A 24,383-nucleotide genomic window follows, 5' to 3' on the forward strand; every position below is an offset into this window, starting at 1 on the left:
TAATTGTGGGGTTTTGTTGATTTGTAGTTTTATTTCCAACTTCACATTATGAATAAATGGACTTTTTTTTTCTAGGGTCCAATGGTGTTGAATGCCAAGTGTCCAAAAAACAACGGCTGAGATGTTTCTATGATTCCTATCCATGGAAATATCTATGATCGCATCAGTTGGTTTGTATCTTGGAATATTTAGCTAATAAATAAACATCAATTCCTAATCAATCGGTGATTTGACTTTAATATACATACAAGGAAGTTTGATTTATAAAACACTAAAATGGGACCCATATGTGGTGGATCTCGACGATTCACCACTCTTGGCATGTGCACTCAATGACGCATGTATACATCATGCGTATGTGTGGATGATAGCACATGTCAAACTTCAAACACGAGCGCCTACAATTCGGCCCAATCTCATAGAAGTGTAAGTGTCACTCAGGACCTTGATATTGAACCTGCAAAAATAATGTAGGAAAAATCACCAAAATAGGATGAAGATGAAATCCTACTCTTTATTTCAAATTATGGTAAAATGTAGAATTTACCAACAGATTTGAGAATGGGTAAAATATCTAAAGCACTCCCCTAATGACCCTAATGAAATCACGAAGTTATCTTTCAAGTGAAATATTATAAAAACCCTGTGGGTTGGCTTAATAATGGCAATTTTGGATTGATAAATTGTTAATGCCTGTAGGTCATGAGTTCAATACCTAATATGAACTAATTCCTTAGGGGTCACCTGTGATGGGGCATCTTCACTTGGTGCATATGATGTGTGGGCATTGCACGTGCTCTGAGACTATCCTTGGACAAGACCATGGTTTATGGATTGGGCAAAGCCTATATACTAATAATATTGAACTAGCTAATTTGATTGTTGAAGTATTTTATTATGAAAGTGTTTGAATTGCAAAGGAGGATCATTAGGAGTCGATTTATTCATGGCATGAGTCTCCAAACCCATGGATTACAAACAATCTACATACTTAAATATCTACAATATCTCAGCCGGATCTCAATTTGGGTTGAGCTTGGGTTGAGGAGTCGGGTAACCCAACTCAACCCAAACCCGATGATATATACTAATATATAAATATTTACATCTTTGTTATAGATTTTTTATTAGGTTATTTTTTTTTTTTCAACTTATTATTATGACTTGTGAAAATTTGAATTTTATTAGTACGGGCTTTTGCATTAGTATGGCTTGCTTAAAAATTCTCTTAATGATGGATTTGAAGATTGTATGTGATTGTATTTACTAGTGCTTTTGTTTTTGGTGTTGTATTTATTTTCTAAAATATAAATTTATTTGATAGTCAAAGTGATATTAGGGTTATATAATGAGCCCAACCTACTCTAATCCCCCAAAATTATCTAACTTGGACAAATCCAAACTCAACCAGATTTTTGAAAATCAAGTTTGCGTTAGTGAGTTTAGGCTCAATGATTGGGTTGAGTTGAGTTCGCGTTGAGGGTTTTGTTACTTGGGTTGAGCCTGATTTTACCCTCCAACCTACTCAGATTGCAGCCCTATTTTTTTTCTTTTATCTTCTCTCTCAACTTTCTTGCTACCTACTTCTAACTAGGAAGATATTTATTATTTTTGGATTTTTTTTTTAAGTCATGATAAATCGATACGACAAAACATACACGATCTGTACACGACTGACGTGGGAAGGGCACAAAACCATAGATCTTTTTCTTTGATATACACAAGGAAAAAGATCAATGGTTATATGCCTTTGCTATGCCAACTACGTACAAACCACGTGTGTTTTGCTATGTTGATTTATCATTAGACTTTTTTTTTTTTTGGTACAAGTTTAATGCAAATTGATGCACATGTAGCGAGTGTAAATGCAAGTCCTGTAAGCCTAAATTTGAATTGTATGACCAAGAATTATAAAAAGCCAAACTTGAGCCTAACTCATCATCAACTTTATTATATGTGGATGAATTTATATTGTCTTTTCTAGAATACTTGAGCAAAAATATATTGTCTTTCTTCCATGATGAAATATTGTAAAAATATCCTTATATTATAAATTCATATTGATATTCTTTAAAAGGTAAAGAAATGACCCACAATTCTCTCAATCCCATCATTTGCTCATTTTTTAGATAATCGCCTACGATAATAGCTCAAGATTACAATTATATCTATATTTATTGTAACAAAGTTAATTGGGTAAAGATCACATTGATTATGTGGGGGTATTTATCTTGAGAACCTTCTACCTTGTCTTTATACAATACTATCAAACTGTTTTAATCTTTCTTTTATTTCTCTTCTAAGTAATTGTATTTTTGTTCGCACATTCCAATCTATAAGTTGGTAAAAATACTTAAGTTAAAATCTTTACAATGATTTACGTATTAAATAGTTTTAATTTAAAAAGATTATCTTAATACTTTCAATTTTATAAGGGAAAATTACTAAAAGAGGATTTAATATTTACAAAAAAAAAAAAAAAAACTATTTTTTTTACGAATTTAGAAAAAACGAATTAAGTTGTTGGACAATCCAGCATTGTAGTAACTAGTTGAACTGTCCAACGTTTTAAGTGGAGGTCAAAATTCTATGGGTTTTAAAGCAAACTATTAAAACGCTAGACAATCCAATGTTTTAATCATTCAGTGGGTATTTTTGATAAAACAATGTTATTTTTTAACACATTAAAATGCTAGATAATCCCGCGAGTTACTAAAATATTGGATTGTCCAAAGACTTAATTTGTTTTTGATAATTTATATAAAAATAAAAAATAAAAAAAAATTAGACTCCTTGCAAATGTTAAATATTTAACTCTCTTTTGGTAATTTTCCCATTTTATAATTTACAATCGACTCATACAGATATAATACTAACAAATGTTATTAATTATTTTACCTAGTTAGTCCCAAAAGAAAATAAACTTAATTATAATGTTGAACTTAATTTATATGTAAATTTCTAAAAAAATAATAATAATAAGTGATTCCCTCAAAATAGTTTTTTTATTTTGTGGCCAAACAAGCAATGGGATTCATAAATATAGAAAATTATACTCAAACCATAAGGCATAACTCAAAATCACAAATGTTGGAATCAAAAGAAAACACATTCAATAATTTCGAATTAGACTTCTAAGGGATTTAGAATTGCAATTTAAACTTTCTAAATCAAAGTGATGACCAATAGATAAATGTAACCCCTAATCGTACATAATAATAATACTCAGAGTATGAATGTCTTCAAATTTATCATTTAATTCGCACAAATGAGATGAAGATCTTTTTCTCGTTGATCTATCCTTTTTATACCTACTTATTGGATATCGAAGACTTGTTCTAGTTTAAATGTTCTATCCCATTCAATTATTTCTTCAAAGAATAATGATTTTCTGACACCTCCCCTCTGACATATATCTCTTAACATGGCATGGGTTAGAACCATACATCTTTTTTTTCGAGATACATAATTACACAAATTTATGGGGATGTGCAATTGTGTTTTATGAGGAAAAATATATGTGGTTCTAGCCCATGCCACATCAGGGTGTGTTAGAGGGGGAGTCAGAAAATCACGACTCTTCTTCAAGATAGGTCACTCTCATTTTTTTTTAACCACCGAATTTGATTCAACCATCTTTAAAAAAAACAAAAATAAAAAACAAAAAAAACAAAGAAACAAAATTGAAATTTAAGTACTTTGGGTTTTCTTCAATGAGGGAAGGAGCATTGTTTCCCACTCTTTAAGTTGATAATTAAAAATAATATTATTGATGAAATTAAACGACAAGATACACCAACCTTTACCTTGTCAAATGGGGTTCAAGCGCGTATTTATCCGTCTTGGACGGCATTTGGGATCCACCAACCAAGAACTGAACCCGGTTCGGTTCGATTGAGTTTGGTTTGCTTTTGATTGGGTTCGGTTCGAGTGTTTGACCTTGAACACGTCTTCCTCCCACCCACCCACCCACCCCCGCCGTCTTGTACCAGTTGAAAAGGTTCATATTTCTCTTGCACGTTTGGAACCTATATGGCTTCTTTTTTGACTCGGTCGAGTCAAAGACGTTTTTTAATAGTTTTGACCCGTCCGAGTACGTACCTTGGTACAAAATTAAAATGTTTAAACGTACCCCCTTCATGTTCTGCTAATTATTTTGAGATCCTTATGTTCTAAAACTGCTAACATTCATCCCTTGACTTAGATCTACATTAGAAGACTAAAAAAATATTTGATTTTCTCCACAAAATCTATAATCTATAACTTTATTGCTTTAATGTATATGATCTCGTTTTCAACTTCTAATATAAAAACCATCATTTTCTATTTTTCCCAAAAAGTCCTTTTATTATGGTGCATGAGATGGAATTTTAGAATAAAGTTTCGAGAGAGAGAAAAAATAAAAAATAATTGATTTTGGAGAGAAAATCAAGTACTTTTAACTAACGATTGAAGACAATGGTATTTAGGTCATTTCATCTTTAGCCTCACAGAATATAAAGTGGTCAAGGGAGGTGTATCCATCAATTTAAAAACATAGTGGACTATCTTAAATATTCACCAAACCCAAGGCACACGACGCGTGAGTTACAGATGGCACTCTATGATTGACATGGCCCACCAACTCTTCATCAGAGTCGTTGATCAAACTATTGGGTCACCTAATATACATATAATATGTAAAGTTGGTGAGGCTTCGGAGTTGTTGAACACTTGAACTAACTGACTGAAATACCCTTACATTCTTTCCAAAATAACAGAAAAAAAAGTCAAATATTCTGATCTTACGAGGCTAAACGCCTAAACCTTCTTATACCAACGTAACCCAAAATAGAAAAGCTTCCACGTGGCACTATTATTTTAAGATTGATACACCAATTCAAAATTGGCATGTGGTAGTCTGGTACTGTCTTTGGGCCCACTGTCACATAAAAAATTATCTGATTGGTGATCTTTCACCATTGGATTTGAAATTAAGATGATTTTGTGTCAAACTTCACCAAACAGTGGACCCAGTATCAGTCGAAAAGCGACAGAGACTAGGATAATAATTTATAATTAATTAACGTTCTTGTTAACGTGTGATTAGGGCACATGTTAAAGGGCAATAGATACAATTTAGAAATTAGATTTTGTATCGAAAATAACCTTCCAAAATTTAACAAAAGGATCGATTAGTTGCACACCAATCTTAAAAAATTCATTTTTTTATACGCTCTATGTTAACCTACTGTTTGCATTCCAATACCTAACATTTTAACATTTAAGTTTTAGTTTAACTTATAGTTTTGTATTTTTTACTCGTATTCTACTTTGATCGTGTTTTATAATCATGATTTTTAAACTCGTCCGAGATCGAGACGTATCGCCCGAATTAACTCGATATCAGAACTGAACGAGATCAACTCACAAAGTCATTTTTTGATCGAGATTTGTGAGTCACAGTTCAATTTATTGATTTGTCTCACGAGACGTCTTAAACGTATAAAAAAACTCGTCTAAGACGACTTGGTATCGGAATTGAACGAGACAAGACGAAATACCGAGTTAAAAAACCATGTTTGTAGTTGATTTTTTTTCGTGTTATTTTGACTCTAACTTAATTAGGTACTGAAAAGAAAAAAATATATTTTTTACAAAAATTATCGAGTGAAATCATCCAAAGGGAGTGCAAAGGGGAATTTTAAAGTGATGGAGTGCAATTAGTAATGGGTGGTGTGCAATTAATCGATTCCTTTACCAAAATACCCTCAGATTCTACTTTATCCGAAGGGGATTTATTGCATTTTAAGAAAATCGATTTTAAAATGATAGAGTGCAATTAGTAATGGGTGGTGTGCAATTAATCGATTTCTTTACCAAAATACCCTCAGATTCCAATTTTCGAAGTGAATTTATTGCAATTTAACAAAATCGATTTATTAAAGCAAATATTAGATATAAGATAGAATTGTTGAACAGGTGTGAAAACAGTAGGACAAGAAGACGGAGTTGTTACGGAAGAAACAGATAGTGACATTAATAGAATGGAAAATTGAAATAAATGGAAGTTTCCTTCCATGCCAGCCGAGTCAACAACCACCCCAACCCCCCCCCAATTCTTCCCTTTTTAAACAACAATTCTTCTAATTTCTCTGCCCACCGCTTTCTCTCTTAATTTTCCAATCTTTGGAATCGAACAATTAGGCAACAAAATCCCAAAAAAAAATCGATTTTGATCTCATTTCATTCATACCCAGATCTTCAAAATTAAATCTTTGGTCTTAATCTTAATTGGGTACCTTGAAATTTCTCATCTTGATCTTGATTTTAATTGGGTTCCTTGAACTTCCCCTGTATTTATTACAGAGGGATTTTAGTTCTTCAAACACAAATCAAAATCATCCAACACCATGGCTGTGTTTTTCAGACCTGTTCTGTTTCTTCTTCTTTGTATTTCAATTCCTCTGTTTTTCTCAACCACTACTGCTCAAACATGTCGAAACCATGCCTTTTCTGGTAACAGACTTTTCCAAACCTGCAATGATCTTCCCGTATTGAACTCTTTCCTTCACTGGAGTTACGATTCATCAACACGAACTGCAAATATTGCTTATCGACACACGGGTAGTACATCCTCGAGATGGGTAGCTTGGGCGATCAATCCAACAGGAACAGGCATGATAGGTGCACAAGCTCTTGTTGCTTTCCAAGAATCAGATGGACGTACGAGAGCCTACACATCACCAGTTTCTGGTTACGGTACCCAATTACAACAAGGAAATCTCTCTTTTGGGGTTCCTAATATTTCCGCGGAGATCTCAGACAACGAAATCACCATTTTTGCTACTTTGGTGCTTCAAAATGCAAGAGTGAATCAAGTTTGGCAAGAAGGACCTCTTACTGGAAATACTCCTCAAGCTCATGCCATGAATACAGCTAACAGGCAATCGACAGGGACTGTTAATTTTGAATCGGGAGAGACGGGGGCAACAACAGAAGTGATTCCAAGGTTGAAACGAAAGAACGTAAGTAATTAAAACTTTTTCGTTTTATAGCCATAAAAATTATCTGTTATTTGATCTTAGGTTGAACCTTTATCCCCCAATTTGATTGTTGTTTAATTAGTTTTGATTTTGATATACTTGTATATTAAAATTATGATTTTTCCCCTTAATAACGTTTTGATCTCTGGTTTTATAACAAACAAGATAATCTGTGTTATTTGATCTTTGGCCGAGTTTTTTTTATTAAATTTTGATGATTTTGTGTTTTTTAATTAGTTTTGACATACTCTTTTTTTTGTTGGGTAAGCTGGACTTGATGTATCATCTCTGTTATTGGTTTTCTTATTTTGTATTTTTTCCCCCCTTTTAACAGTCTGTTTTCACTACTGAGTTGGAGCTTTAATAAGGTTTTGATCTTTGTTAATGGTCTTCTTATTTTGTATATTTTTTTTCCCTTTATAACAGTCTGTTTTCATATATTTCTTTGGTTCATATATGTTGTTTTCTAATATATTAAGAATTTAAGATTATGGTTTAAAACTACTATTATAATTATAATAGTATTTTCCATTTTAAAGATTCATATGTGAATCCTTTGTTGGAAAGATGGAAATCTAATTAACTGAAATTTCAGACTCATGGAGTGTTGAACGCGGTGGGTTGGGGTACACTGTTGCCTCTTGGTGCCATTATAGCAAGGTATTTGAAGGTGGTCAAGTCAGCGGACCCTGCATGGTTTTATCTTCATATTGCTTGTCAGACGTCGGCCTATGCCATCGGTGTTGCAGGATGGGCAACGGGTATCAAGCTTGGCAGCGATTCTGCCGGGATTCAATTTAATCCTCACAGGAACATTGGGATTGCTGTCTTCGCTCTCGCCACCCTTCAGGTATATATATATCTCTTTACTCTTTCTATGTAAAATACTATGTACTTATCATCAACATCATCATCAAAGGCTTGTCTTGAAAATTTTAGGTTTGGTGAAACAAATATTGTTCCTCCATTCGATTATGTCCAAAACCTCTTTGGATAGAGTAGAATAGAAGAACAGGATTCATGTAGCCGTACATCCCCAAATCTTTGGGGTAAGGCTTTGATATTGTTGTTGATGATGTATTTCTACAAACATGAGGATATGGTTTTATGATCCAATGTTTGTGCTTAAGTTGTGTCATGTTTTTATTGTGCCATGTATTCAAGTGCAACATCCATACAATCACTTTGAGTGGATACCCTTCTAACATAATTATACATTGTGTTATATATAGGTGTTTGCTTTGCTTCTAAGGCCCAAGCCAGATCACAAGATCCGGTTTTACTGGAACATTTACCACCATTTGACTGGCTACGTTGTCATCATCTTAAGCATCGTCAATATATTCAAAGGATTTGACATTCTACAACCAGAGAAGAAGTGGAAGAAAATCTACATCGGTGTTCTTATCGGATTGGGTGTCTTTGCTGTGCAACTTGAAGTCCTTACATGGATCATAGTTATAAGAAGGAAGAGGAGCACCGAGAAATCCCACCATGGCATGAACGGAGCGAATGGATATGGTGCTAGGACACAACAGGGTGTGTAGATAGCGAGCTGCGATCATAGCACATGTTCGGACATGGTGTTTTTTTTATTATATTGTATTACAGACATGGTGTTGCTTCCCTCACCCATATGTTGTTATTATCTTTTCCATTGAGGTGGTGGGTATTTGTGTACTCCCATATAACAGCTAGTTGGGTTAGAAATTGTTATTTGTTAGGGTTGTAGAAGAGTGTTTGTTTAGTCATGGGTTGTGCATGCTATTAGGGCATACATGTATTTTATTTCTTGATTTATTTATGTGTACTCCATGACATATTTATTTTGTTTAAATTAATGATTTCCATTTTCCTTTTGTATAACTCCATATCTTGTTTTTCACTCCTATTACTTGGAACTAAAAACAATACTTAGGGTTTATGTTTTTCTATCAGTCATCTTCATTATCAAAATAAGAATGCTGAACTGACCTCAAGATTGTACCTCACATCCCACATCTTGACATTTGACATGAAAATGTACAGGAATTATAGATGCTTTTCATGTGAGATATGAGTTACAATCTTGAGATCACTCCGAGGGCACGAGTCTTATAAAAAAAGTATCCAAAAAATATGGGATTGGTTAAACAAATCTTATTCCTCTATCCAAATTATCGAAGCTTCATATCCGTTGTTGTTGCTTAATTTACATTCTTATTGGTCTTCAATCAAAGCGATCTAGTTAAATATTTTATTTATTTATATATCTTTTTTATAATTTTGTAATAAAAAAAAGAATGAAAGTATGAGTCCAATTTTAGATGTCAAGTAAGAAACTTCTAGGGGACGGAAGCTGCCCATGTGCAATGGTAGAGTGTGGTTTGTACATGCGTGGCCACCTAACAAGTTGGTACTAATATTAATATAAAACTCCAATATAATTACTTATCTTTTGGTCAAAGATTTGGACAAAGTCATGCTAAGTCATTTGATTTTAAAATGGTGTCAAAGATTTGGACAAAGTCATGTTAAGTCATTTGATTTTAAAATGGTGTATATGCATGAAGGGGATGACTTTTTCTGGTCCTATACTCCATATTTCCTCACAAGGGTGATGGGGTTTCATCACACATGGCAGCTGAGGTGGCGAACCCAAATTGGTCCATGTGTTTCACTCAATCCAGCATTTGCCCATGTGGCAACTTTTGGTCTAATAGAATTCTGCCATATGTATATGCCCCCTCGGATTGGTCCATGTGTCATGAAAAAATATCTACATCACAGGTTAAAATGCCTCTCTGTTTGCATTGAGAGAAATGGAGAGGAGAAAATAAATGTGTTTCTCTTATTTGAGTTGTTAAGTGGGGAGAGAAGAGAAAATAATTGGAGAGAAAAAAATGTGAGCTTTCTTTCTCTCCAAAAGTGGAGAAAAGAGGAGAGAAATGAAGAAAAATCCTTTTAAAATATTTTATAATTTTAATTTCAAAATTATCTCAAGTTCTCTCTTATCAATTCAAACATGATGGAGAGAAATTGAGTTTCTCAAGTTTTATTTATCTACGTGCACGCGCGCGCGCACACAGAGCTCATAAAAAAAGAGTTGTATTATTTGTCTATGTTAAAGAGGATTTTTATTGAACAAGTTGTAGTGTACATGACTACATAGTGATTAAGCGTTTGCAAAATATTCCACCATTACGTTTTTACTTTTTTGAAAAATTATTTCATATTGCATCTGCCATTGATCTTCGAAGATGTGCAGCTATTCGTTGTTATCTCCTCCAATTTAGAATTTGAGGCCCTTGCATTCTTATTTTGAAAATTGTTTATCTTATTCTCCCTACATATTCTGACAAACTTTCACCCATCCCTTCAAGTCAATATGGATGCATCATCATCAATATAAGAAAACTTTTTTGACAACATTTTGTTGAATCGAATACTAAATTCTAATCGAGCCGAAGTCTTGCAAATTTTTTTCAAGTGGTAATGAGTGAAATTAGAATTTTGGGCTTTTGTGAAAGTGAAATTTAATAGATGCACGTGAATCCACGAGGGAATTCATCCAACCAATAAAAGCATAGTGGAGATGTTCGTCAAGCTGATTTTAGAAGATCAAGCTTGGGTTGAGTTCGGGCTAGTAAGCTCAGATTCGATGGTGGGGATGAGTTAGAGCTCAGGTTGATGGGTCTACCACTTGAGTTGAGTTTGGGTTTTATTGTGGTTTGTGGAGCCTGATAGTATTGGTCAATAAGGAGATATTATAAATCAAGCCACGCCTTCATGCCAGTCGAATCGGTGTGATCTGTGGATGCACTTCAATTTTGAGGGAACCACGTAAAATCCTTATTTCTTTTTGTGATTGTTTTGTCGATTTGTTTGCACCTGTTTTCTTAACAGTTTAACCATCCAATCCACCCAACCTGCCCAGGTTGCAACCCTATACGACACTAACACATCTTGTGTAATACTCGTGATAGGCAAAGGGACAACTCATTCCTTGAAGAGGGATTATGCAATCTTGACGGAACTTGATCGTTATTCTTGGCTTCCACATATTTCAGTACGACCCAATTTTGTTGATTATGATGGTCATTGACTCGATTAGATCAATGTTTTACAAATCGAACTGATTACTATACTAAAATTGGTCAAAATCAGATTCAATTTGGTTGGGCCAATTTACATTTATTAAGAAATTTAATAAAGATGTGTTTCTCTAATTACCTTCTCTAAATTTCATAAAATTAAATGATAAAATTTCACTAAGGTTTGATTATTGAGAAACATTTATGAAAATCTTATTTTGAAAGAAAAATTCTTAAAAGATTCATAAAAATTGAAATTTCTTTTAGTTTGAACTCCAATTGGGCCAGTTTGGACTTGGTCTGTTCTGAGTTCTAACACTGGACCAGGCCCATAAACAAGTAGGTTAGGATAGTCTTGACATTTAAGGACAAATCCAGGGACAATTTCGTAAAAACGCATCGTAGGGTTTTTGAGAAGTAAATAACGTCGCTTGGCCTTCTTTTCCTTCTCTTCTTCAGAAGTTGGGTTGCTGTCCAGGAGAGAGTGTGAAGAACACGAAGCCCTCTATTTGCAGCCATGGGTATTGTTCGATTTCTCCCAAAATTTTATTTAGATCTTCTCGATTTTCTTCTGTAATTCCTTTTTATATCCAATTTTAATGGAGAAAAACCCTTCTTTTCGCAGGTATTTCTCGTGATTCCATGCACAAGAGACGCTCCACTGGAGGAAAGAAGAAGGCCTGGAGAAAGAAGCGAAAGTACCCAACAAAAACCCTAATTTTTAAAACCCTAATCACTTTACAATCTCTACTCCCATCTAATTAATGGCTTCGTTCTGTTTTTTGTTTTGTAAAAATTTTTTAAAGGTACGAGCTTGGAAGACAGCCAGCAAACACGAAACTTTCGAGCAACAAAACAGTTCGTAGGGTTAGGGTTCGAGGAGGGAACGTGAAGTGGAGAGCTTTGAGGCTCGACACAGGGAATTACTCGTGGGGAAGCGAAGCGGTGACCCGAAAGACCCGTATTCTTGATGTGGTCTACAATGCGTCAAACAACGAGTTGGTGCGTACGCAGACATTGGTGAAGGGTGCGATTGTTCAAGTCGATATGGCTCCGTTCAAGCAGTGGTACCTTCAGCACTACGGTCTCGACATTGGGCGTAAGAAGAAGAGCTCTGCTGGGGCTAAGAAAGAAGGAGAGGTATCAAGTTTCAGTTTTTTTTTAAACTTTAGTTAAGTTTTGATCTAGTTCTTATTTTTATTTTTTGCTATTTAATATAGTGGGTAGTTTATGATTGAACTTGAAATTCATGAGAGACAATTATAGTTGAAATCTGTGAAGTTATGGTTGTTATATGTGTTTGTTTTGTTTTTTCAATTGAGATAGTTGAAAGAAGGAGAAGTATCGAGTTTCAGTTTTTTTTTTTTTTTTTGTTACTTTAGTTTAGTTAAGTTTTGATCTAGTTCTTATTTTTATTTTTTTCCTATTTAATTTAGTGGGTGGTTTCTGATTGAACTTGAAATTCATGAGAGATAATTGTAGTTGAAATCTGTGAAGTTATGGTTGTTATATGAGTTTGTTTCGTTTTTTCAATTGAGATAGCTGAAAGAAAAAGAAGTATCGAGTTTCAGTTTTTTTTTTTTTTACTTTAGTATAGTTAAGTTTTGATCTAGTTCTATTTTTTTTTTCTTGTTATTTAATTTAGTGGGTAGTTTTTTATTGAACTTGAAATGCATGAGAGAAACAATCATAGTTGAAATTGGCTAAGTTATGGTTGTTATATGAGTTTGTTTTGTTTTTTCAATTGAGAAAGTTGAAATTTGATTGTAAAATTCTATTAAATACACTTGTGTGTGTTGTTCCCATAATCAAACATTGTTCCTATTTTTTAATTTTTGGAGATCATTTTTTATGGAGACATGGTAAGAAAAGACATCCTATGGATATAACTATAGCATATTATATAATACAAATATGTGGATAAAGACTTTGTCGACAGTGGATGCCAAGTAAGTAATGAGGATGGTAATTGAATGGAAAACTTGAATCCGGCTTCAACCTAAGCCAAGTCATTGTTGTTGAGTTGTCAGTTCAAACTGACCTAGCATATATATATATATATATATATATATATATATATATATATATATATATATAGGGTTGGTCTCCGGTGACTCATGAAGAATGACCCTGAAAAAAAATCATGATCCTGACCGTTTAAACACAAAATCCAATGGTTGAGATTTATCCTCGAAATAAGTATCTTTGAGATGTGTGTTATCATGATAATAAAAATCTCAATCATGGGATTTCTTGTTTAATCGGTCAGGATGATGTGTTCTCTCGTGAGTGATCGGAACCTGACTTATTGGGGTTTGGTCTCCGGTTCCTTGACTTTGATTTATAAAACTAAAGCTTTGTTGTTAGAACTATATTTTGTTGTGAAAGCTTTAGAGATATGTGCCTCTTTTTCTCTGACATGGTTTTTCACCGATTATTTGATAGGAGGGTGAGGCTATTCCTGAGGAAACAAAGAAAAGCAATCATGTTGCGAGGAAGCTTGAGAAGCGTCAACAAGATCACAAGCTTGATCCACACATTGAGGAGCAATTTGGTAGTGGCCGGTTGTTGGCTGCAATCTCATCTCGGCCTGGTCAATGTGGTCGAGCTGATGGGTACGTTATGTTCTTCCAACTCATTCTTCAATTTAGTACCAAACATAGTAACATCTCTTCTTAGTTGATCCCTCAAGACAACACCAATGGCACCATAGTTTGGGCACACTCACAAATTTGTCCAATTCTTTTGTACAAGGTTGTGACCAAAACTGTTGTGATTTTACTGAATTTTGGTGATGGGTTGGGTTTTGTTTTTGACAGATATATCTTGGAAGGCAAAGAGCTGGAGTTCTACATGAAGAAGATCCAGAGGAAGAAGGGCAAGGGCAGTGCAGGAGCTGCTTAGGCTTCCTTGCTTAAAAATTCATTCCTGAAGGGTTGATGCTCCTCCTCTCCTCTCCTCTCCTCTCATCCCTTTATTACTTTTTTCACCAAACATGGGTTAGTTGAAATGTTCTGATTTAGATTAAAGTTTTGTTCTACATCACTGAATGGTTTACAAGAATTTCTTGTTTAATTCCTAGTGGTTGAATGTCTTTAAGACAAAACTTATGTTGCATGAAGTATGTTCTGTTTTGCTTGCATTTTCTTCACCCGACTAATCTTTTATGGTCTATTTCAATAAAATTCTTCGTTTTCAGATTAAGCGAAGAACCATTTTATATATATGTTAGTTGATAATGCTTTGTAGATGGGTGGTGGTGCTTCATCATATCATTAACTAAGGACCTAAAGCTATGTAGCTAACCCTATCTGTTGAATTTTCAGACCATTTTATTCTTGACTCATCTGACAAGATATATCTATTTATATATCTATCGGTTTGTTCCTATGTTGGTTGTTGGTTCGAATTCGAGTTCATGGTTTGTGACTCTAGAATGAAACCTGTTTGTAGGGGTAGGCAGAGATAATTTGTTTCTTTGTTCGCTTGTGCATATATATAATTCAAGTATACAAGTAATAAGCACAATTATAGTGTAAAAAAAATTGAAGTTAAAAGAGAAATAGATTAATAAAATAATTTAAAATTTAAATTTGAACAATGAAAAAAATATAATAAATTGATTTGGTTTACCTAACCAATTAAGAACATATTTGGTTGGCCCAACTTAATGCTTTGATTCACTTAACCCAACCAAAATTTGATTGGCTTTGGTTCGCTTGATTTTATGAATTGCAACCATGGAGAGCTTCAGTTGAGAGAATGGGTTGGATTTAGATTCTATCTGGGAACATTGGATTTGGCTCTGATGCAGATCTTAATGTAATTGGGTCTTTCTTTGGATTGAGGTCCTGACCCATGTCATTGGATTGGTTGGATCAGGAGTCAGGACATGGTTGACCAATAACCCATCTGAATCCCAATCCTTGACCCATGTCATCGGATTGGACCAGTTCTGCTTATCTCATTAAACTTGAATCTTGTGGATCTTGATTTAGATAATATTTAAAATTCAAAATCTCAAGATTTGATGTATATCCAATGTATTTCACTATTAAAGCATAATTTTAGAAATCTGAGATTGAAATTACTTGGATGAGTCGTTTTGGTCCCAAAATCCTGGACATCCAATCCATAAGTGTTAATATAAATAAATAAGTAATGATTATTTTAAATGTTTGTGATCGAAAGGAGTTAGGCATCTATAAATTCAGTTCGTAATTAGAAAATGACTATCATTATTAAAATATAAAATATATGTTTTATACATATATTTTAAACTGGTTTTGAAATTCTTCTTGTACAAGACTAAGGGATTCCATAAATTATAATGAAATGCTATTCAAAAAGTTGGGAACATGAATTCTTGTTTTAACAAAAAAAAAGTTAAAATATTACTAAAATTCAAATAAAAATATTTAAATGGGAAATTAAGAAATATTTTTCACATTAAAATGTGAATTTTTGAATAATTTGTGAACTACACAAATCTTTAAAATGTATGCCATATAACATATCTTTTAAACAAACAAAGAATCCCAAATTCATGAACTTATATGTTTTAAGTTCGCAAATCCCATCATTCAGATATTTACAATATTTGGGTATGTTTGGTTTTGCTCCCGTTGAGGGAGAAAAGTTCCAAAGACACTGATAATCAAAATGATATTTATTCAGAACTTTATCCACAACTTTACAATTAAATCAACACGAGGAAATATAACCCATATTTGGTCCTAAGCTGGCTACTCACTATTAGCGATCTCTGGGTTCCAGGGCCGCAATTTCTTTTACAACTTGAGCTTTGTCGGCCTCAAACTGTTCATCCTCTGCAAATGCAAGAAATCATTTTGAATTTTGAATTGTATTATAGACGTTAGGACTACAGGTATCAAAGAAACCAGGAAAATGATAGTTCCTACCTTTATCAATCTTGAAGTCACCAAAGAATCGGAGAATCTTGCTTCTGTTTGCGACAAGTATGCTAACGATCTCAGGAGGCTTATTTTGATTAGCAGCAAACAGCTATGAATAAAACCCAAACAGAATAAAAAATTAAAAATTAAAAAAATATATGGAAGCATAGGATCTCCTCCCCAACAATACCAATTATTTAATTACAAAATACCTTGAACACGTGAAATGCTTCTAACTGGATGTTCTTGCTTGATTCCTGCAAATGAATAGAGCAACCAATTAAATTTAGGAAGTTTAAAAAATAAATGTTGATACTTGATATGTAATAATTGTCAAGGAAAATGATCAAAGTGTAATGTCTCTTGCAGTTCACTATCATGTAAAAGAAAGATGATACGAATGCATGCCAAAGATAAAGATAGTTAAAACTTGTAATTTAACAACTGCAGCCTCAGTTCAAAAGCCGCCGTCAACTGATACTAACCACTAACCTGCTTGCTTATCAAAGACAAAACGGAAGAGGGGTGTGGCCATAAGAAAATGACATGCAAAGGCACCCTAGTAGTGTTCGCTAAACTAGATTTTGAACAAAGTAATTTGGAAATACCTCTCTTTCTTTTTATTTTTCCTTTTTCAAATCTTTGGTTTGTAAACTAAGACCAAACCCGTGAGTAAAATGTCAACTCAACTCAACGTGAATAACAAGGAAATTTCTTTTTTCCCTTCTTTCCTTTTTTGTGCATCTCATGTCTTGCATCTGCAACTGTCTATTAATTCTACTAAATTTTTTCCATAAACTGCAAGCATGTGCTAGTTTGATCAAAATCATGATTTCATCAAATGACATTAACCTGCTCTAGTTGAGAGATCACATTAAAGAAACTTGAATATTGTCATACCCTGAGAAGATTCATTAGGATCCTCAAGTTATCCTTGGAGCTCACATAACGCATCATAACAGCAGAATTTGCACGATCTAGTAACATGTCCCCCAAAAGCTGAAACAAATTACAAACAGTGTCAGACAAAGGATTATTGTGGGAGAGTCTGAAGATTTGAGGTGACCAACTCCTCCCCATGGACTGGCTAAATTAGTGAAAGAACTACCTTTACAGCTTGTCGTCTTGTGATGTAATTGGAAGATTCCAACAGCTTTGAGTTATATTCAGCAAAAAACTGGGGTAGAAAAGATGGTTAAAGTAGTTGAATTAGCTTACACTGATCAGTCCAAAAATTTAAATAAACTAAGTTCAGGTCCTATTAAAGCCCCAGCTTATCGATAAAAAATAAAAAAAAAAAGAAAAAAAAAAAGAAAAGAAAGGACAAGTTCAAAAAGAGTAAAATATTGGACGCAAATCCTAAGAATATATATTCATCCTTGAAAGGCATAGGTAAGATGTGTTACCAATCTTGTAATTTACTTTCCAATGCAAGCATGAAAATTTCAAAACAATGGAATAAACAGTTACAGAAACAAGCACCAAGGTGGAACTAATGCATTGATCAAGTTAGTCATGTAAGGAAAGTCTCTCTTTACATGCAAAGAGGAAAAGTGAATTAATTTGTCAAATTTATAAAACATTCACGAGGAGGTAGTGCCTAAACTGCAGGAGCCCAAACTCCTACTCGGTCCAAAAAAAAAACCAGAGAACATGTTTATAATTGCCAGTAAAACTACACCAATTTCTGAATGCTCATCCAGAAGTCCCCAATTCCTGAAAGCATATTAAGCTAGTTAGAACTTAGTAGCTGCAGCCCAATTGGTATGAAGATTTCTCGTCCAATCACTTGGAAGTAACTGGTTCAAAAAATCAGATAAGTAACCGAATTTGGGAGCCTTTCTCACATATCAACCATAATATCCCAAGAATCGTTTGCCTTTTTTGGCCATCACACTGAACTTAAAATGATTCTTAGTCAGAGATAAAGAATAGAAAAACCTATCGTGAGCGAAATAGTCCCCAAGTATGCATCAATACTTGCAATAGAATAATAGGAAAGGCAGAACCCAATTAAATTCAAGCCAGATCTTAACAAATTTGAGTTACATCTAAAAAAATATGCAAATATCAGACCAAGCAAGCAGAATTTGTATATATTAATTTGTCACACATACCCAGTCATAATTTTTAGTAAGAAACTCTGATACAGTAGATTTATGCCTTGTCAAAAGCTCCTGCAATAAAATGAGACAATGGCATCAACATTCGGACAAATATGATTACAAGAACCAAGACTTGGACAGAAAATGATGATCACGGAATATCTCACTCTCTGAAGAATGCTTGTTAAACACATCAAGTACCATTTTACCATAGAGTATAAACAGATAAACTTGCTTGAGTTTTTTCATTATCCTACTCTTGGAAATTAAAGGTCCTATACATGTCATAACAGCTAATAAGGAATCTGATAAAAGTTAAAAGCTAACAAGGAATAAGTGAAAACTTAAAAACATCCAGGCCCAAGAACAAAAAAGCGGTGTTAATTCTGCTGAACCGCTAATCAATAATTTTGGTCAACACTTAACCTTAAAAGTTGCTGAGGCGTCTGATGCAATGTCAAAATTAGGAAGTTGTATATAATCAAAAAACTTCTTCATGTGCTCCGACTCCAATACGTACCTGTGAAACAAACCACTAGCCCATGAACAAGGATAAAGTAAAAAAAGATGAATATGGTGTTGACCATTGAGAACAAAAAGCTCCGTGTCCAATAAAAGAAGATATATTTCTTAGCACTTTTATCAAATGAGACCGCATATGTGGTTGAGTCACACAACTGACTATTCCACCTCGTTTATACTGCTTACCTGGCAATACTCTGATGACGTATACACTCCCTCAACATTGCACCATAATGTAAAGCAAGATCTGGGTTTTCATACCTAAACAAAAATGAGAATAAGTGTTACAAAGTTGATACATAGTAGATAAATAAGGAATCTAGGAATCTACCTTTACATATAAACAAAAATAATGAACCAAAATATGAACTATTAAAAACATAATGAGATGAAAATAAGACATTTTAACTTGAGGTTTCATAATAAGTATAAAATTTCCTATCAAAAACATGAATCCCACTACTAAAATAGTGTAAATTAATAAGTAATTACATTTAATGAACCTCAGTGATATTCTTCTTTTTTGGGGGTTGGGAGAGAGGAGAGAGGAGGAGGGGGGGGGGGGGGTTGGCAATGGTCAGAATTTTTTCCAAAATATAAAACCCTAATATTCAATAGCATACCCTGATATTAAAAGATCCATAAGATCTTTATTTCGTTCCAAGTAATCAGAAGCAATCAATCGTGACTGAACCTGTTGTCTTTGCAAATTTGCAACCACTTGAGTGGCATCTTTACGGGCCTACAAAAGAAGATCCTCATCATGGAGAGCACCAAGAAGAACAACAAAGCCATCACAGAGAAGTAAAAAAGGCATGCCATTTCCACATCCATATTCAATACACATACCTGAATACGATCCTTAATAAAATACCAAACATTTAATTCTGACAATTAAAACAGATGGACCACTTGAAATTATTAATGCTCAATGATAGAACTGGTTCATGCTTACCTCCAAGTTCATCTTTGGAAGACAAATAATAAGAAGACGTAGTGTGTTCTCCCTAAAAAATTCCTGCGTCAGTTGTGCACAAGCTTCTGAAACTGGCTCTGATTCGCTATTGCCATAAAGAATAACCTTTAACTCCCGGATGAGTTTACATAGTTCTGACAACTGGAGGAGAGTCAGAATGTCAACATGAAACAATCTCGATTGTGGAACTTCAACATACTTAGAAAATAAGCATACAAAATATGTATAATTTCAGTATGAACAAATTCACAAGATTGCACCATGTACCGGTCATGAAATGTGCATCTCATGAACTTTTGAAAGCAAATTAAATGTTTTTCTCTCACATGGAAACAAAATACAAACTAACTGTAATAAAGAGCTAAATTCTAATTAAATAAAAAGTTAAGAACAAATCTAACCAGTCTAGCATGCATAACTAGCCCATCAAACATTTCCTTAGGAAATCTGTTTTCTCATGAATATTTTCCCAAGAAATTATTTTTCCCTCAATAAACTTTTTCTCTGCACTCAAATACACCCTTGTTGAATCTGCCCAATGTAGAATTCTTTGATCAAGATATGAAATATTGATCTGTGAGGGAAATTGCTTCAAATAACAAAAATCCACTATATGGGAGATACATCCACAATAACATAATCAATTATCACCAACTTCTACATCTTGCAATCAGATTAGGTTATACAAGAGCGGTATGCAAATGCAACACTTCCTAACGAGATACTAACACTAAATCTGAACACTGTTAAGGATCTTAAAATTGACCAAAAAACACAAATATGCCGTACTAACAACTACTTTTTCTGTTCTTTTTTTCCTGAAATATATAACTGTAATATATATTTAGTGATCGATAGTCAAGTTGACCACTGATGAGGAAAGTGAACAAAGATTAAACCCCCAGATTACAATTCTTACGCTATAAACATGAACAAAAACACAAAAATCAATCATTTCTCAAGAAAAGCTCCCCGGATCCAAGAAAAAGAAAGAAAATAGCAACAAATTACTAAATTCTTTAAAAAAAAGCAATTCGCACTCTCGTCTTCCCTTACTTGCTTTCTTTGCATGGTTAAGAACTTCCTAGAAAACCAAATTCCATGATTTGTTTTACCATTTCTGAGATATTCCTCAATCTCAAAACAATAAAATATAACAAAGACATCAAAACTCAAACTTTTGATTGTTAATCAGGTAATATTAGCCAATTTTTATTTATTTTTAAATCCAAATTTAATATAAAACACTATTAGCAGAGACCAATAACTGAAGATCTGAAATTTAAATCAAACAAACATGAAAACAACAGAATTGGAGATAAAACGAGGGAAAATCAAATCGAAGATCATCGAACCTTCTCTTCTCGCTTGGTTTCGCGATAATTGGAGTTGCTATCGATGTAGATGAGAAGCTCGCGAGTCTGTCGAACGAGCTCGGGAGGCGTTCGTGGCTTCGATTTGAAGAGTCCCTTCATCTTCTTCGGTAAAACTGCTCGCAATGGAACACAAGATACTCTGCGAAGCAGAGATCTTTGGGTAAGCTTGTTGAGACAAAAACAGAGAGAGATTAAGATTGTGTTACATAGATAGAGATTCATTGTTAGTTTTCTCCTCACCTAGTTCAGGTTCTGTTTTCTTTTTCTTTGATCTGTTAGGGTTTCAATCGAAAATGAGAGAGACGCCTCGTCGCCTCATCATGGTCCGGAGAAAGCGCGAAACCAACACCATCCTCTGTGTTAATGGTTGTCAGTTATTTCTCCTCTCTCTTAGATGGAGTTTCTCTTCGTGCTGCGCGCACTGCGCACTTTAGCACTGCGCGTGGCATAAAATTACACTTACACACTTGTCTTTTTCCTATTGGATGGGAAAAAAAGCCAATCGTTATAGATTTTCTTAAAAAAATATATATATATTTTTTTTAACTTAGAATCAATCAATAATAATAGGCTCCCCTGCTACAAACGCCCCTATCACAGAAGCATAGAACAAACACCTTGGGATACACAAGAAAAAGATTTATAATTCTATGTATCCCGAGGTAAATTATTTATGATTCTGTGATAAAAGCGTAGAGGGGCATTTGTCGTAAACGACGTCATATTATCGCAATTCTTATAAATAACATGTCATCCACATATAAGCCTCCCCCAAACCCACCCTTTCTTTATATATTTTTAATTTAATTAATAAACAACACATGATAATCACAATCTACCATCACAATAATACATGCCTTAGGCATCTACATATACCAAAATCTGATTGACTCAATAGGTGTAAAAATTTAACTAAGTAGTGTGAAAAATAAAGGTAGTCAGGGTTGGCTTAATGGAAATTTCAGGCCAATAAGCGATTAATGTCCATAGGTTGTGAGTTTGATGCTTAGTAAGAGCACCTGTAAGGGTGCACCCTCACTTACCTAGTGTGTGTGATGTGTAGGTATTGCACGTGTCCCAAGACTAGTACTTGGACAAGACTATGATCTATGGACGGATAAAGTCTAGATATGGGACCAATCCTCTGTCTACATCAACACACTCTCTTCCTTTTCTTTATTGCAACGAGCCCACTTGTAACCCTGCATCCTGCCAAACTGAGCTCCTTTACACTTTCAAGTTCACATGCTATTGCCTTACAATTAATTCCCTAACCTTATATCACTTTCTTTCTAACATCTCAGCTGTCATGTGTTGTGCTTTGAATAGTTTGTTTGAGCAATTTATTCTTCTTTAAAAACATAGTTAAATGGACCAAAATATAACAACCACCCAATTCATGTAAGGTTGTGGTTGATGTTCATTTGTATGGTGTGTATGATGTTTCGGGCCCTTATTGTACTGGTGTGTCCCTATCAACATCCGTAAGATATTCTTCTCAACCAATGGATGGTGATCATAATGTACTAATTGGTGCCTAATATTTTGGCTTTGAGTGTAGTTGAAAATATGGAACAATATGCTAATAGGGTTAGGTGAAGAAGGTAAAGTCATGATCTCTCTCTCTAATAATTCATTCACCTAGAACCATTCACCATCCGATTTTTGTTGACGTTATCCAATAGAGTCGTGATAATATGACACCCCCTTCTCACATACGTCCCAAAACAGAATTATAGATCATTTGCCTCGGGATACACAAAAAAGATTTATAGTTCTATGTGTCCTGAGGCAAATGATCTACGATTTTGTGATGAGGTATGTCAGAGAGGGACGTCAGAAAATCATTATTCTATCCAATATTAAAAATTAAGAGTCCTAATTTAAATTGTATGCGATAACTCTTTTTTTCTTTTTTTCACTAATCTTAGCATTGAAAATATTTTTTTATCTGATACAGTTTTATTTTGAAGAGATATACAAGTTGAAGGTTTTAAAATAATGAAAGAATTGAACAAAATAACGTAGAATATTATAATAAAAATAGATATGAACCCACTTTCAGACAAAAGACGCTGATATCGACATATTATAATAGAGGAACAAGATTCCTTAATTGATTCCAAATCTTTGAGGTAAGGTTTCGATAATGATAATGAATGATGAAGAGTAAATTGACTATGCTAACAACATGCACATATTAGCAAGTGTGACATACCAAACTGTGAGTGATGGGCTTTGTTTAAGTTATGGGCTTTGTTTAAGTTATTTGAGTGTTTATAATATAGATCTGAATTCAAAATCTATCGTCACCTGAGTTACTGATCTCATTAAAATATGTTTATGTGTGATAATACTAAATATTTAGTACAAATTGAATTGGAAAAGTTTGTGGAGTTTTAACTCTACCTTCGTCATTTAAATATTAATTACTAATTAATAATCACTAACTTGATAATAGGTTAAAAAACATATTAATAGTATTTATTTTTTGGACTTATAGACTAATAGATCATTAATAAAAGGTAAATGAATTGGTAGGATAACTATTTCAATTTTATATGATTCATCATTGCAGTGGTATGTTTTTTTTTTTTTTGGATAAGGTTTTGAGATGATAAATATTATTATTGTTAGTGGTAACCAATTTAGTTTTTAGGGATATTAAAATAAATCTTTATTTTTTAATGTATGTTACTGTACAAATAATATTTACTAATAATGAATCTATTATTTTTGTTGTATAATACTAATATAAAATAGAAATTAAGGCATTTGAAAAATCCAAATAAAATCTATTTTCTAAAACATATACATGGGTAGATGTGATTGGTTTAAAGTAGCATGATAATTCGTAAATTTTGATATCTTAACAAATAATTTTGTTCGTAACTCTTATTTTTGATGGGCTAGCTGTGAAGATGCATATCAAACTAAATTATAGTATTATCACATGTGGGCTTTATGCAACTTATCGAAGTCCACAATAATTTTGGTCTAAATTTTTTGATAATCAAAGATTTTATTAAGTAATTGGCCTAAGTATTAATGATATTATCTTAAAGTATAATTTTTCTTATTAATGTTTTTTTTTTTCAAAATCTAATTTGATTGGTACATGTCAATTAGGGGCAAAGCCAGGATTTTGCTCTCATGGTAGCAACTAAGAGAAAAAAAAAAAAAAATTGTAGGGGCAACCACTGAAGGACAAAATTTTTTGGGGGCAATAGCGACGGATTTTCTTATCTGATGTTGTTATTTGTCACAATAACTCATGTATCCTCATAGGTTTCGAAAATTCTTGTGGGGGCAAGTAGCTAGCCCCAATTTAAATCTGTTATTGATGTCAATCACATAATACTCTTGAAATCCAAAATTTATGAATCGCAT

At 33.6% G+C, this 24,383-nt stretch overlaps 3 protein-coding genes across 4 annotated transcripts; 2 read left to right on the plus strand and 1 right to left on the minus strand.

Annotated features, from left to right (window-relative positions):
- The first annotated feature begins 6,078 nt into the window (after positions 1–6,078).
- Positions 6,079–8,891, plus strand: LOC147387122 (Auxin-responsive family protein). The gene is made up of 3 exons (XM_086421102.1): positions 6,079–7,007; positions 7,621–7,875; positions 8,258–8,891. Exons 1-3 carry the CDS (start codon positions 6,393–6,395, stop codon positions 8,570–8,572), a joined length of 1,185 nt encoding a protein of 394 aa, XP_086277228.1. The 5' UTR covers positions 6,079–6,392; the 3' UTR covers positions 8,573–8,891.
- Positions 8,892–11,485: 2,594 nt separating this feature from the next.
- Positions 11,486–14,240, plus strand: LOC147387123 (small ribosomal subunit protein eS8-like). The gene is made up of 5 exons (XM_086421223.1): positions 11,486–11,619; positions 11,724–11,796; positions 11,905–12,238; positions 13,544–13,713; positions 13,918–14,240. Exons 1-5 carry the CDS (start codon positions 11,616–11,618, stop codon positions 14,000–14,002), a joined length of 666 nt encoding a protein of 221 aa, XP_086277349.1. The 5' UTR covers positions 11,486–11,615; the 3' UTR covers positions 14,003–14,240.
- Positions 14,241–15,641: 1,401 nt separating this feature from the next.
- On the minus strand, positions 15,642–21,418 carry LOC147387124 (putative MO25-like protein At5g47540). 2 transcript variants are annotated; one of them, XM_086421055.1, is made up of 12 exons: positions 21,234–21,418; positions 20,973–21,158; positions 19,597–19,758; positions 19,265–19,383; positions 18,828–18,902; positions 18,546–18,639; positions 18,132–18,191; positions 17,123–17,191; positions 16,915–17,013; positions 16,227–16,271; positions 16,021–16,123; positions 15,642–15,927 (listed from the first exon to the last, which is right to left on the minus strand). In XM_086421055.1, exons 2-12 carry the CDS (start codon positions 21,090–21,092, stop codon positions 15,854–15,856), a joined length of 1,020 nt encoding a protein of 339 aa, XP_086277181.1. In that variant the 5' UTR covers positions 21,093–21,158; positions 21,234–21,418; the 3' UTR covers positions 15,642–15,853. The 2 variants fall into 2 exon arrangements, with proteins under 2 accessions (XP_086277181.1, XP_086277180.1); XM_086421054.1 differs by having other exon boundaries at positions 20,973–21,132; positions 21,234–21,416.
- Positions 21,419–24,383: the final 2,965 nt, after the last annotated feature.

The sequence above is a fragment of the Akebia trifoliata genome, chromosome 13, assembly GCF_017979445.1.
Source record: "Akebia trifoliata isolate Shusen 1 chromosome 13, ASM1797944v1, whole genome shotgun sequence".
Classification (NCBI taxonomy): Eukaryota; Viridiplantae; Streptophyta; class Magnoliopsida; order Ranunculales; family Lardizabalaceae; genus Akebia; species Akebia trifoliata.